Here is a 15,289-nt window from a genome sequence, read left to right as displayed (position 1 = left end):
AAAAGTGACTTTAGGACCAATTTTCATACATATGGCTTGCAGCATCCTCTTTGTCATGTGATCAAAATTCGGATGCTTGGCAACTGGCTAAAATCACTGGTGGGATTTTGTTACCGGTTCTCCAGAACTGGTCAGAACCTGCTGAATACCACCTGTCTAAAATGTCTTAGTATAAAGAATGGCAGACTTTCTCTAACTGGTTGGTGGGTGCCTGATAATCTCTCTGCCCTCTTTGCCTTTTAGAAACTATCCAAACCCCATGACTTCGTATTATTTATATTTTTAAAGCTATTCGTGGCTCTTGTGGAATGGGTTAGCTGTTCCTGGAAGAAATGGCGGAATGGTTTTCACTTTATGCTCCAGAGTTTCTACAATTGCTATACAAACTGAAGCTTCCTTGTTTCTCCTTAGGCAGCACATTTGCTGACATCCTTGCATGTGGATCTGACTTGTCACTTTCCTGCAAAAGCCAGCACCCCATCTCAGATTGGATGCTAGGGGAAGAGCAAATAAATGCCTAAATGGTGAAAACAAGAAAAATTTTCATTCTTAAATAAGGTGGCAAAATAAGAAGCAAATATTGACTGTGATCGTTACCCTGGCATGTTTTTCTTTAGAACAGTGTCTTTCCAGAGCTGCTTCTGTCCAGTCCTCATATAACGTGCATTTCTGCTGCACTCCCTACAAGCCCGATTGAATGGCCTAGAAAGCTGCAGAATCTGGACCAAAACCACCTTGGATATTTTGCCTGATACAAACTGCTCTCTGTTGCTGCTTTTGCTGAAGGAAAGCCATTCTGCCTGTACCCCAAGCCAAGTACAACTGCAGCGGTCCCTGGGTTTCATGCTTTTTGTTTCTTGTGAACTGAATAAACAAACAAAACAACAACAACCCTGGAATGGCTGGGACAATGATGCATTTGAGACGCATTTTATCAAGCTGGGACAATGATGCATTTGAGACGCTACGATTCATTCCACAACTTTCTCTTTCAAGATACTATACTATGCTGCGGTGTGGTGTGATATGGCTTGGCATGGCATTATGTTGTACTTTTTGTCTCATAACACACATAACGTAAATCATTTGGAAGAAGCAAACAAAGAACGCCTAAAACGAAGGATAAAGAATACCTCTTTATGCCTAGGGGACCCTTTTCATAAAGATTTTGAATTGTCAGTGAAACTACGTTTTCTTGACAGTTGGTCGTCTACAGCACTTCTGGCTCCCATGGAGCTCAAAGGTTGTCCTGGTGTAAACTTTGGGGAAATATTTCTAAGTTTGTATCGATTTCCTAGACGTTTGAGGAAACTAAGGCCATGGAGCGAGAATGAAGGAACTCACTCAAGACAGCAAAAAAGGAAATTTTAAGTTAGCTTTCATAATTGGCCTAGGCAGGCTAGATGTTGTCCCCGGACCTAGGTTCAAGGCAGCTGATAATAATTAAATATTTGCCTCAGCCTAAAAAAAATATTGATCTGTGCAGTATTTCTTGAGCAAGATGCCCTAGGAGATCCCTTGTTCCTGGGATGACTGCCTGCTGCTGCCCCCCACTCTCCCGCTGCCCACTGATGCCTCATTTGCCTGGCTCCTCCAAAGAGAATGCCAGGGCAGGAACAAAGATACTGAATGGGCAGGTTCTGGGAGCTCTAGTCTTGGCAGTTGCCCGCTAGATCACCTCCTGGTGTTGATCCCTGAAAGGACAAATTCCCTTGAAAGTGTTCTTGCCTGAGCACCTGAGACAGAAACGCTCTTTCTTCCGCTAAGGTGTCCCTGGGATTCTGATCCTATGTCCTAGGGAAAGTTATTGAAAACCCGAAAAGTCACTTGCTCCATGCCTGATCCAAGAAAGCTGCTGTATATGGTTTCCTTTCTTCTTCTTTCACACCAGGGCTCTGGAAAAGGCTGGGGGAGACATCCTGGGTCGCATCGTGGCAAGGCAGCCACTTCTGCTCTGTTTCTCAAGAAGAAAATATTTAATTCCAGCTAGGGATGAGATTCAATATTTTTAACAACCGGTTCTGTGGGCATAGCTTAGTTGGTGGGTGTGGCTTGGTGGTCATGTGACTGGGTGGGCATGGCCAACTCGACATCACTCACATCAAGGGGCGTTTCTCCTTGCCTGGCCTCTCATGACAGTGGGGATGCTGCAATGGTCGTAAGTGTGAAAAATGGTCATAAGTCACTTTCTTCAGTGCCATTGTAACTTTGAATGGTCACTAAATGAACTGTTGTAAGTCAAGGATTACCTGTAAAAATATACAAAAAGCTTTGCTTGCAAAAAGCTGCCCTAAATACCAATCTTTAGATTAAAAATACCTGCAAGCTGGAGTTACAAATCAGGCAGGGTGCCGGAGCACCTTGAGGAATGAAAATAGTTAAAATGCAGTGATAAGTATCAAGCAACCATCTCTTGCTCATAAAGTGAAACCTTTTAGCAGATAGGTCATTTAAGCTCTCCAGAAAGCGCACACCCAGGAAAAGCAATCCTTAGATCCATTTGCACCATTTAAAGATACCGGCTGGTCTCGCTCACCTCACAAGATATCCTAAAGAAATCATCCAGATTTAAGGAAAAGTCACATGCCCCCCAGAAAGGCAGTAAAAAAAAACCAGTGCCAAGCTTGCATACTGCCTGTGGGAAGTATACCCCAAAAGGATAGTGCCAGATAGTACTAAAAAGCAGTGAAGGAAGACCCGCTCCCCAGATAGAAAAAGAAACCATGAGGCAGAAAAAAAATTCAAACACAATACAAATAATTAAATCACAACAGTAGCTGTTGCTTGTTGAAGCTGAATAGGGAAAATTATCCCATCAATAAACACGGGATTAAACGTCACCAAGCACAGAATTAACCTTCACCAAAAAACAGTTTTAGACCAAAACTCAGAAACGGTATGTAAAGTTTGAATGTCAATCTTTCTAGCTAGCCAAGCAGCATTGCTGAATGTCACTCATCTTGGTTCCCTGTCACTAAAAGCTTTGCTTCATTATTCAATTATTTCTTCAAAGTGCTGATTATCCAGGGAAGTATTTCCTCCCAACAGCAGTGTAAAAATCTTAAAACAACCCTTCCCCTTTAAGAAAGCCAAGCCTCACAAGCTCCAGAGACAGGAAGTCTAGGCGTTCTGGCAAGAATGTAATACAGGTGGAAAAAAACAAAAGGAGATTGCTTCTAACTACCGGTTCTATGAACTGCTTAGAAACTTAACAAGGGGTTCTATAGGACTGGATAGAACCGGTAGAATCCCACCCAATTCCAGCCCTGTGGCTAACCCTCAAGTTCAGTTCTGGCTCAGCTATGAGCCGAAATGATCACGACTGCCGGACACCTCTAAGCGTTCAGAACGTGCAGCCTATTGCTTAGTTGGTGATCACGGTCGCATTGGGACACCTGCAGGAGCCTCTGTGCAGGTTCTCTCTTGTGTGCATCGATACGTGTGTTTTGGATCTTAGCACTTGTGACTGTCGACTGGTGCTCAAGCGATGCATGGCAGCTACTTTTAAAGCAGCAGAGGCTGCAAATCGGCTTGGTGGCCCTTGTGTGGGTCCTCCTCCCGCCCCAGTCCCATTCTCATATGATTCAGAGCAAGTTTCTCTACTAAATCCGTGCCCGTCCAATACTTCAAGGACCAAAACTTATATTCTGGCCCTGGTTCCCCACCCACCATTACTGCCAAGAGACATCCCCTTCTCTTCCTTTATTCAGGGATGTTGTGTTCCCCAAATCGAAAATGAAGCAAAACACTTCTACGTTCAAACTAGGGAAAGAAATAAACATATCTTCTATCAAGCTGTATTTTGAAAGTGTTATTTTTTTTTCTGGGTTAAAAAAAAACACCAAAAAAATTTCCTGACCAATGATTATTTAACAATTTTAAAATACATTTTAGACCATATACATTGCCGTTTGATTTTTCTTTAAAAAGGAGTAGAGTTAGGGATGTATGTGTGTCTATGTGTGCATGCATGTTTCTGTGGGTTTTGGGACTTTTCAAAACAAAAAAGGAAAAACATGAATGTACACACTTTACATTGTTTGGCACTCTTATGATTGTTAAAAAACACAGTTAATATTGACCGTATTTTATACAAAACTGTAAACTATGTTCAAGTTTCTTTTTTAAACGTTAGTTCCTTGACATCTTTCAAAAACTGTCACTTTTAAAGTAACAGAATCAAAAGGGAAAGTCAACCTATGTAATAAAAGAGACAGTTTTTGAAAGCACATTATTAATGAAGCAATTGGTGAATCTGCACTTCCGATCGCTTTCTGTCTTCTGCAGAGTAGGAGCTCTGGATAACTCTCCGCTCACAAGCAGTGGCTGCTTGTGAAAAGGAAGTATTTGCTCACCAATCGCATTTTCACACCTTAGAGTAGACAAAGATGGCTCTTTAAGTTATTTTATTTTCTTTCTTTTTTGTTTTGTTTGTTTTCTTGCTTTTATACAAAAATCTACAGCTAAGTCACTTTGTAGAAAGATTATTTCCTTTCCTGCTTTGTACACTTGTAAAGCAGAATTTGCTTTCGTGAGGGAAAATAAAAAATATAAAACAACATTTCATGCACAAAATGCAAATCAAATATAATTAAAAAGCTGCTTTTCTCTTCTTTGTGTAGGATGCAAAGTAACCTGTTTAGAAAGATTAAATAGGTTGGACAGAACAGTTTCTACTGCAACATCTGCTCCCGGGTCATAATAATAGAATCTTCTACCTTTTCCTGGTTTTATTTAAAGTCGGTCAGATGGTCTCTTAGAAGACAGAAGAGGCATATCTCGTGGCTTCTGGTGAACGTTCCGATGCGACTAAAGTCTATAGAGATGGCTGTTGGCACCACAGGGCTAAATTATGCCTCCTGGTCAACTGCAGTGTTGTTTGCCATGCAAAACTAGGCCACTTTTGGATAAATGGCCGTAGTACATGTCTAAAACTTGTTTTGATATTAAATTATTAAGCAGAAATTCCTGTTGCCTAAACATAAACTAATACCAACACCCAAAGCACCTAACGTAATTACAGCCCTGAAAGTGTTCTGAGCAAGTAGTCCTCTACACTACAGTGTAGGCTATAGACCTCCAGAGCAATTTCAAAACTTGCCAGTGAACTGCAGTTCCGCTTAGTTTTAACATGATAGGGAAATTACTTGGTGTTTATATATTAATTACTACTTTCAGTTGAATTGACTCAGGTAATATTCAAATTTTGATCAGACCCTGTCTTCTTTTTTCTTTAGTCACTGCCTCCAGAGCTTTTGTGGCCACAGTGGATTCTCAACGCTCTCAACTAGAACAGTGGGGTTCCCATGCCGGATCCAGAGCTTAACCATTGGCAGCACAGAGATAACAAGTTCTAATAAGAGTATAAAAGGCTTCACAGACCACAAGCTTATGAGTTAGACGAGCTGTACGTTTTTCAGTCTCCTGTCCGGATTCAGATGCCTTATGACTGACCTCGGTCGGTCTTGTACTCGCTTCTTTTAAAGAGGCTTTGTTTGGAAAGCCGCATTTTCCTAAAGTTTGGAACGCAACCTTACAAAGCCTGAGAGAAAGTGGAACTAAGAAGAGTGAAGTCAAACCCTGCTAAACCCACTGAGTTTTCTTTTTCCATCCAAATTGGGAAGGTAGGAAGTACTGACGGAATGCTGGGTCTTCTTTCTCCTTGACACCATTTTCCAGTTTTGGTAGAAGTTCGTTACAGTATAAATTTCCAGCTGTTCATTGAAACACTGTGTAACCGCTGCCTAGTCCCCCGGCAGTTACTTCCTTTCACTTCTACCTGGCACAACTTAGAATTCCCACTTGGCACAAACGCATATTCTGTCATTATAAATTATGTGGCATTTAGGAAGTCTATTCATGTGTAATACGTCGCTTGCCCCAGGACAGAAATAGAATTATTTAGAAAGAAAGATAACAGTAATAATCATGTAGGCAAATTTGGGGATTAGATACCACCTTTGATGTCTTTCTCAATGGCTTTGGTAGGAATCTTGCCAAGGACTCTGTCTGTATGGCTTCCTTCCTGAAATTTCCCACCATCATCCCCAGCCTGGCCAAGCAGCGCCTTTTTCTGTCCTCAAAAGTAGGCACGGAAGCAGCATAAGCCACTGCCGGCCATGATGCGGAAGATGAACACTTCCTTGCACCGTGGCTACATAGGAACTGAATCTACTTATTTAATGCCGTGTTTCAACATTTATCACTGCAAGCGAACCATCTGGTTCACTGTTCACTGTTGAGCTCCTCTCCCCTGTTGAGCCCTGTGGCCTGATCAAGCACCACCGGGGAGCTCTTCCACTCCTGAGAGGTGGTGATTGTATACATGTGACCACAGTAAAAAAAATTCTGTAGCGTATTAGCATTTCAGACCTAAATTACTTAGTATTTCAAACAGTTATCTACTGAATTTAACAAATAGCATTTCATTTAGAAATTTTCCTGATGCTGGGACGTGAACCTTGTGCCCTGCCTTCCTAAATGCTTGTTCGTGGCATCTTATGAATGTTGTTAACTAATCGGTTCCTTCTTTTAGTCCTATCATACTGTTTTTTCCAGCCCTTATCCATCATTAATGGCAGGAATTAGTATTATTATACAGCATACACAATTTATGAAAACACAGCTGCTTTGTTTAGCTGATGTTGGTCTTCATATGTATCCATTTCCTCCCCCCCCCCCAAGAACCTATAATGTCATCATATTTATTTATTAGATTTATGGGCTGCTATCTCATCTATGTTATTATTATTATGATTCATTTACCATCAGCCAAATGCTTAGACTGGATTTAGCACTTCAATTCACCTATTGAGTCATTTCTAAGGATTTGGGATAGGCAGATGTTATTATCATTATTATTAAATTCATACTCTTACAACTACACAACTTGTTCACCTTATCATTTCTACCCATGTTACCTCTGTATTTAACATTGTCACCTTATTTTTCTGTATAAAAATGAGATTTATACAGACTGTCGGGTGAAATAAATGTGTTCCTCAGAGGGGAGGGGAGAACTATTGTTAAAATGTTCATCGATGACAGACAGCATGAAACTTTAGTAAGGAAAAAGAGAGCACAGTGAATAATGGTGCTAGTTGTACAGCCATGGAAAGAATTCTCTTCCTCCTAAGATAAGTCTTACATCCACAACGTAACAATCCACATGTTGCACAAGGTTGGCAGGGAGAGAACAACTGGACAGCATGTAGGATTGCTTTTCTCAGGTTGAAGACAATAAGGGCTGACTTAGTATACAATTTTTCTTCAGCTGTACTGTACGTTTCATACCCTGATATACCCGTTGATCAGAGCTACTGTGTTAGCTGAAAGGAAACACTAGGCAGAAACACAGCAGTGCTGAAAAACTGGAGCAGGGAACTTTATTTTCCAATCCCCTCTGAAATTTATTTTTGTAATAGTTTTGGCCTAATTCTAATGGAGGATTCTGACATACCGATATTGCTCATTGCTGTGCATTGGGATCAGAGCCCTAATTCTTTTTTCTGAAATATGAGAAACAGAAAATAGTGTTTTTCCTGAGCAGAGAAATCCTTGGATTTCTACTGCTTATTATTTCCAAAGGGCAAAAATAAATGCAGTGTTTTCTTTATTTTCCAGACCCAACATCCCTCTCCCCCACCCTTTTTTTCATATGGGGAGGACACAAGAAAAGAAACTGGTGCCAAATCAAGCTTGTGGCATGTGGCTAAACTCCATCTTTCCCCACTTCCTGTTGCTTAATGCAACCAAACACAAGAATGCCAATGGCAGGGGCAACCTTCCTTGTTTGTGTTTCCGAATTAAGGGTCTTTCTGAAAAAATTACACTTCTCCTGTCATCTTGCTTGTTCCATCTGATTTGCTTGCCTAGAGAATGGAACAACAAAATTGTAAAACAAAAATCATACACATACACATACACACACATACATACAAAAAGCTGGAGGCCTCTCTGACAAACCTTTTCCTCCCTTTACTGTCTCAAGGAGAGGCACACAAGAACACAGAAATCACCCTTGCATTGAATCGTAAGGCTAACCAGGTAGGTCAGTTTGGCCTGCACTGAGAGGCAGTATTCAAATCAGGGAACTTTTCATGCAAAGCAATAATGGAGACTCTTCAGGTACCCGTTCCCAACCAACCCACTCTTCCTATGCTGACGGCGCTCTCTGGAGCCAGTCACATGAACCTGATCGAAAGGCTCAGTTGGTCTGGATGGTGCAACTGACCCATCTGACGTGGAAGGTATTACCCCACGGCTGCTAAGTTGCATTACTCTGCAGCCTTGACTCTCTGACATGCCGTTTATGATTGAACGCTGTTAATTATTAGTTTTCCTTCCCCATTCATTTTGTAAATGAGCGCTGATCTCAAAAACTATGAATTATTCTATCAGGACTCTCAATGCATGTTAGCCATTCCTGTACAATGATTAGCTTGCTGCAAGTCCTTGTATCGCATTTGCTGAGCTGAGATCTTCCCCAACCGTGGCTCAGCAATTTGATTAGGCAAATTGGTAGATGAAGCTTGGCCTCCGAAACATCATGCTGACTTCAGTCCACTTTGCTCTTGTCTATTGTTTAATTCATATACGTCTTTTTTTTTCTCCCTGAGGAAGGAGTGGGGTATTGAAATATGGAGTGATTGATTGGACGGCACCCACAATTCACAAAGTCCCTGAGTGGTGGTGGCCCTATTTTGTGCCAGCAGAAGAAAACAAAGCATGCCTATAGTTTGTGCTGTCCTGAGAGTTCTGACATTATTTATTATTTCTTTTTCTTTCTTCTCCTTTCTGCCCAAAAGGAATTGTGATGGAAATACTTCATCCTGAGTTTTGACTAGTCCAGGATGATCAGCAGACTCATCAAGCATTTCATCAAGATCTTTTCTACTCCTATTCTCTTCTGTGTTACTTCTCCAGTATCAGAGAAACAGATTAAATCTCAACTGTGTGCATGCATCAAAGAAGATTGAACAAAAATGTTTTGAAAAGCTGATCAAGAGTGACCTAGAAAACAAGCACAACAAGAATCAAGATAGAACGGGATGCCCAGGACTTTTCTAGATTAATTAAACTTTTCTAGATTATCTATGTCAAGAACTGGACTTGGAGCAATTTTAATTGCACAGGTGAAGGAAAATGTGTGTATTTGCAAGACTGAGAAAATAAGAAAATGAATAATTCCTTCATCAGTTAATATTCTGTTGGCACACACATTCTTGTGGGATCATCACTATTCATAATTACTTCATGGAGATCTCCAAGCAGAATTATTTGGTTTCCCATAGAGATTTCCACACCCAGAGAAAAGTGGAGCGATGTTAACGTCTGGTTGTTCTAACTGCAGCTGACCTCCAACTTCAGAGACCCTCCAGGACTCCATCTAGATATTTGGCATCAGTGTGGGCACCATGAGAATTGGAGTGGTTACAAGTTGTACCACTTAGAAGGAAAATCATAATTGGGGTAGATGAGTAGATCAAAAGAGTTACCTCTGGATGCTGACAAGTGGCTTTTTATACCTAATGTAAACTGGTAGCAGTAAAACTTACATGAATATTTGATATGGATTTTGGCTATTTCTGTTTGAGAAATATTTCTTATTGAATAGTAGAACAAATGTAGCACGATATCAAAAGAAAAACAAGAAAAATTGGAATTTCTAGTACATATCAGCTGCAGTCCCAGATAGGTTAGGACATGTACTGAAAGCTGGAGAAAATGGGTGCAAAGACTTGAGCTGCATTGGGTGGGTAGTGGACTTAATGCAAAGATTGAGAAATTACAGGCAGGCTGTTTCTGCTTGTTGCTGGAGATGAGGCAGACTGACCAGCCGTCTGATAAACAAAAGCTGCAAAAGTTGTTTGAGAAATGTGAACATTACTGTGTATTGACCGAGAATATTACATTATGAAAGGCCTACAAAGAAACAAAAATGAGATATTACTCCCTCTGTAATGAAGTTAAAACTTGCAGTACATTTTGGGGAATGAAACCCAAAACAGTTACAGAAAGATGATTAATAATGTTGGAAGATGCTGTTGCTGTCTGTAGAGCTGAGGAGTCGGCTGTAACTTACTTAAAAGGAAATGGAAATTCTGAGGAGTAAAATGTTAAACTCAACAAAAGCTACATTTTAGCAATCACTTGGGATGCCAAAGGGCAGAGAGTGGAAATACCTACTTAGACTTTATCCTCCTAAAACAACCTGCCTCGCACTTGAAGCAGAACGAAGGAGAGCAAAGCTGAATCATTTTGCAAAACTGTATTGAATTAATGGCAAACGTGTTATGTGCTCTACATGAAGAACTTTTGACTAGAATATTTAAAACAGAGAGAATAAATGTTCATTTAATTAGAGATTGTACAAAACTGAAATTTTAAGATTTACAGGGGGCATAAGTATATGCTGGGTCTTATTGAATAGTTACAGGAAAAAATGTGAAATAAATTGCAGGTATATGTCTAGGAGTTTGATATTTGTGGATGTGGTTTGATAGTTGTGGATTTTAAAACAAGGACTACTTTAGGTTAAGCACAGTAATTCGTTTAAATCTTGTATTGAGAGTTTTTGCAAGAAGTAGAATTTTAAATTCATGTGTAGCATATAGCATATGCATTTAAAAATTGATTTTTAATTAGATACCTAACAGAACATTATTCAAATGAATATAAATGAAATGAAATGATTCAAATTGAATTAGTAAGTACTTCCTGTGCAATAGTCCGGTCATCATAAAAATTGAAAAAAACTGAACAGAATGGAACACAGGAGTTGTAATAAAAGGGGATGACTGAATGAGTAAACTGAGTACTAATTATGGAGAAACTAGGATGGAAACAAAGATATGCTTTGGTTCCAAGAATGTTAATAAAACTATTTTAAGAAAACACTATTATTATTAACTGTAAAAGAAGAATGAGCGAGAACGCAATTGTTTTATCGTTTTCAAAATGCAGTTTTTTTAAAAAAAAATGCAGTTAGATTACAGGAATTTGGAGATATGAATTTTTAGTACATCTTTTGATAAGTACAAATTAAAAGTTTATTTGGTGTTTCTTTTTTCTCCAGAAGTCTATAAAATGCAGCAGATTCTAGATGATTTAGAAGCAGTCTTGTCCTTTGTGACATTTAATGATGTTCTGGCGTAGATTAAGGATAAATAAGAACACAAGAATTAACAAGCTTTCAAAAAGGTGGAGAAAAAAATTAAATAAATGAAAATGTATGCTTAGATTAAATGAGGTAAAGTATTTGGGGCATATGTTAATTCCAGTGCTGTGAAACCTGACAAAATGAAGATCGATACTATTATTAATGTATCGAGCAATATTTAAGTATGGGCAATTATTTAGCAAAACATCTTCCAGAAATGGAATTACAGTAGATGCCAATTGATGAAGACAAATTTAATAAATTAAGAGAGTTGTTAACAAAGGCACCTTATTAAAGGCATTATTAAAGGTGAGAAACTGTGCCGTCAGCAGAGGCTAGCTGATTTAGATGCAGTATTGCTACGAGGAAGTTTTCCTCTGGCATCTCTCCAAAGCCATGTGTAAAGCACAACTAAATTATTCTCAGATGGAAAAAGAAATCTTACCTATCATTTTTGGATATACAAGAATTGTCTCTATTTCCAGAAAACAACTTTCAGTAGAGACTGATCACAAATCTTTGCAAGCGATTTTTAAGGAACTGTTATACAGTTCATATGTAGGAATCCAAAGTTGGTTATTGATGTAGCGATCACAAGAAATGTTTAAGTCTGGAAATAGCCGGTATGCCTATCCAGAGATCTTTCACAAAGTGGAAGAATTTAAACATGCTACATTAAATGATAGAATGTTACAATTATTTGGAAAAATGAAATGAAAGTCAAAAGGAGCATGTCCCAAAAAGGAAAGATGTTCCAGAGAATGTAAAAAAATACTAGAATTAAAGAAAGAAATTAGTTATTATACTTGAACAGCTAGCAGTAAGAATTTGAAAATAGTATATCAAAAGCCTTTGTGTAAGAGAGAGGCTAAAAAGGTTTTCTTTTGGCTAGGTGTGAATACTCGAAAGATAATGTACAAGGTATATCAGATTTTCAGAAATATAAAGCATCAACAGAAATGCATGGATTAGTTTATAAGATCTTAGAAGAAAGTGGGAAGACTAGTTGTTTTTCTAAATTTCGTGAAGTTTGCTTAGAATTGTTGTTTAGTCAAATAATAATTTTGTGTTGTCTCTTTTCATAAAATGGGGAATCTCTGAAAAGATTGTTATACTTAGCTTTATTTTTCTTGATGTTTTTGGATTTTACTCTTCTATTGTTTCTTTTAATAAACTGGTTTTTAATTTTCTGCCAGTCAGAGTTATTTGAAAGTGGGGCAGCCTACAAATTAAACAAATTTTACATTATACAATTACACCATATAGTTTTGTACATTATACATTTTGTATAAATGTTGTCAGAGAAGAGCAACAAAGATGATTAGGGGACTGGAGGCTAAAACATATAAAGAACGATTACTGGAATTAGGTATGACTAGTTCAATGAAAAGGACTAGGGGTGACATGATAGCAGTCGTCCAGTATCTGAGGGGCTGCCCCAAAGAAGAGGGGCTCAACGTATTCCCCAAAGCACCAGAGGGCAGGACAAGAAGCCATGGATGGAAACTAATCAAGGAGAGAAGCAACCTACAGCAGAACTAAGGAGAAATTTCGTGACGGTGAGAACAATTAATCAGTGGTACAACTTGCTTCCAGAAGTTGTGGTGCTCCATCACTGGAAGTTTATAATAAGAGATTGGACAGCCATTTCTCTGAAATGCTATAGGGTTTCCTGCCTGAGCAGGAGTTGGACAGTAAGACCTTGAAACTACCTTCCAACCCTGTTATTCTGTAAATAAAATAGAAGACAAAATAAAGTAATAAAATAAAATAAAACTAAATAAACAACAGATCATGGGCCACAATTTTGCTCATTGGAATTTGCAAATAATTATAACTTCATGGACTTTACTGCTTGGTCATACTATATCCAATCAAAAGAGATTATAAAAAGAACTGTAGAAAGGATCCATCTAAGCTTTACTGCCACCTGAGATGCTTTCAAGTCCACCTCAGGCATCAAGAAATAAGGGCAGTGGCAGGGAAAGCTGTGGCAGCCCAAAAGGGGTCCACTCAATCCGGCCAAAGTCAACCTGAAGAAGGGATACAGAACAACCACCACCGCTGCCTTCTTTTACGTCTACAGCTCACCATTCTATTCCACCAATGGAAGGTAGAAACCCCTCCCTCACCCCAGAACATACATTCACCCCAGGAAAGGAAACACTCCCAAACTTCTGAAAGTTGTAAATGCAGCTTGCAAACATGCCTTTGTCCTCAACACACTCACAGCAGATGTCTCCCCTCCCCCATTGGTAATTTCCAGTTTCTGCCCAAACAGGTAGCAAAATAAGGGTTCTATTGCTTTAAACAAACCCTTATGCACCTATAAGATAGAAGGTGAGACAAAACAAAGGAAACTCATGCTGTGGGAGAATGTAGCTCCGTCTTTCAAAAGAATCCATGAAGAAACAAAAACTCTTGGAATAACCTCACAGGTAAGGAACTGCAAAATCTGTGAGTCAAGGGAACTGATGGCCAGGCATTCGCCAACACATTGTAAAGCTAACTTTTGCCAGACTACCCTAATAACTAAACTAGCAGCAATAATGAATTAAAAGAGATAGAGATTATCTCCCCCCTACCCATCTGTGGGGGTGAAGTATTTCAAGCATAAGAGAGAGGGGGAGGGAGGGAGGGAAGGTAGGAAAATCCCTGAAAACCATGCTCTCCCCCTTCAACAAACCCACATAGCCCACCACACAAACTCTGTGTGTGCATCATGTGCTGAAAAGAGGAATAACAATTTGCAGAAATGTAAATCAAAGGTGGGGATGGAGTGAAAAATTGGTCATAATCAAGAGAGTAACCAAACCCCAAAGATCACCACACTCCTGTATTGTTGTCATAGTCTGAGTGTCTTCCCGTGTTCTTTCTCTGGTCTGCAGGCATCAATTTACATAGTACAACCAATAAACCAGGTTGAAGAATCCAAAAGTGATGGGGAAAATGATCCTTGACCATTTGTCAATGGTGCTGACATCTGCTAGGTCAGGAATTTTGAGCTTCAGCTTGGACGATCGTCGGCGGAGTCGGCAGTTGGCACGATTACGGGCTGCTGCATGGTGGGTCAGTGGGACGTGGCGTTCTAGCGGTGGGTGATGCCCAAAACCATCTCGGGGTCCCAGCTGCTTGCGGAACTGGATTCCTGATCCTTCAAAGGACATGACAGAGTTTCGTGATTCTCCTCCTGAGGTCATCATATCAGAAGCTAATAATTCATTGTTCATTTCCAAGGAGCTGAGAAGAATGTTGCCATAAGGGTCCACCTGAAAAAGAGCCAAAGATTAACATTCCATCTGTACAATGGATGATATCTGAACACAGGTGTTGATGTCATAAATGATACATTTATTTGACCAGCTTTTTCACAAATTTGCACGGAAAGAATCAAGTGTGAAAGTACAGGTAGTCCTCAGGTTACAAGGACAATTGAGTCCAGATTTTCTATTGCTAAATGATGCCATCTGACCATGTTACTTAGCAATGGCAATTCCAGCAGTCCTGGTTACTGTTGTAATCTAAGGACTCTGTCGGTGGTTAAGAGAAGACCTCACATGATCGTGACTTCTGCCTTCCTGCTGCCTTCCCCACTGACTTTGCTCATATGAAGCCAACAGGGAGCGTCAAAAACCACGTGGCCACGAGGAAGGTTTAGTGGCTGGCACTTCAAGGACTGGATGTGAGTACTATTTGTTCAGCGCTGGCATCTCTGAACAGTCAGTGAATGTATGGTCGTAATCTAAGAACTACCTATAAAGCGTTTGCAGGCAGAGAAAGCAAACATTATGTATGAACAAATATTAGAAAACAGATCCCTCTTCCAGTAGAGCAAATGAAAAATAGAGATAAGGAAAAAGGATATGAGAGCTGCTGGGAAAAGAGTGAGAAGAATTATAGCCACAGAATTATAGAGGCCACGGAAGTAGGTGGCAGGAAGAAGTACGAAGAAGGAAGACATGTAGTGGAAGGACCAAGCGAAAGAGACTCTGGATTTGAAAACCTGCATCTAAGAAAAAGATTGTCACAAAAAATGAGGAAGGTATAACTTTTATCAAGAGAAAAATAGACGGTAATAAAGAAAACCCCAAAGAGGAACAGAATGAAGAATAAAAGTGATAAAAGCTT

The 15,289-nt window shown here is 39.6% G+C and overlaps 1 protein-coding gene across 1 annotated transcript in view; it reads right to left on the bottom strand.

Annotated features, from left to right (window-relative positions):
* Positions 1 to 13,979: 13,979 nt before the first annotated feature.
* LOC113423051 (gamma-aminobutyric acid receptor subunit beta-4) overlaps positions 13,980 to 15,289 on the bottom strand; it is a 45,605-nt gene continuing 44,295 nt past the window's right edge. Inside the window, exon 9 of the mRNA XM_026684275.2 lies at positions 13,980 to 14,430. Within this exon, the coding sequence (XP_026540060.2) occupies positions 14,053 to 14,430 (378 nt within the window). The 3' untranslated portion in view covers positions 13,980 to 14,052. The remainder of the gene's footprint in view (positions 14,431 to 15,289) is intronic.

This window comes from Notechis scutatus, chromosome 10 (assembly GCF_049901735.1).
Source record: "Notechis scutatus isolate UNSWTSFEM ecotype Mainland chromosome 10, rNotScu1.2, whole genome shotgun sequence".
Taxonomy (NCBI): domain Eukaryota; kingdom Metazoa; phylum Chordata; class Lepidosauria; order Squamata; family Elapidae; genus Notechis; species Notechis scutatus.
This window is presented reverse-complemented; position numbering and strand designations above follow the sequence as displayed.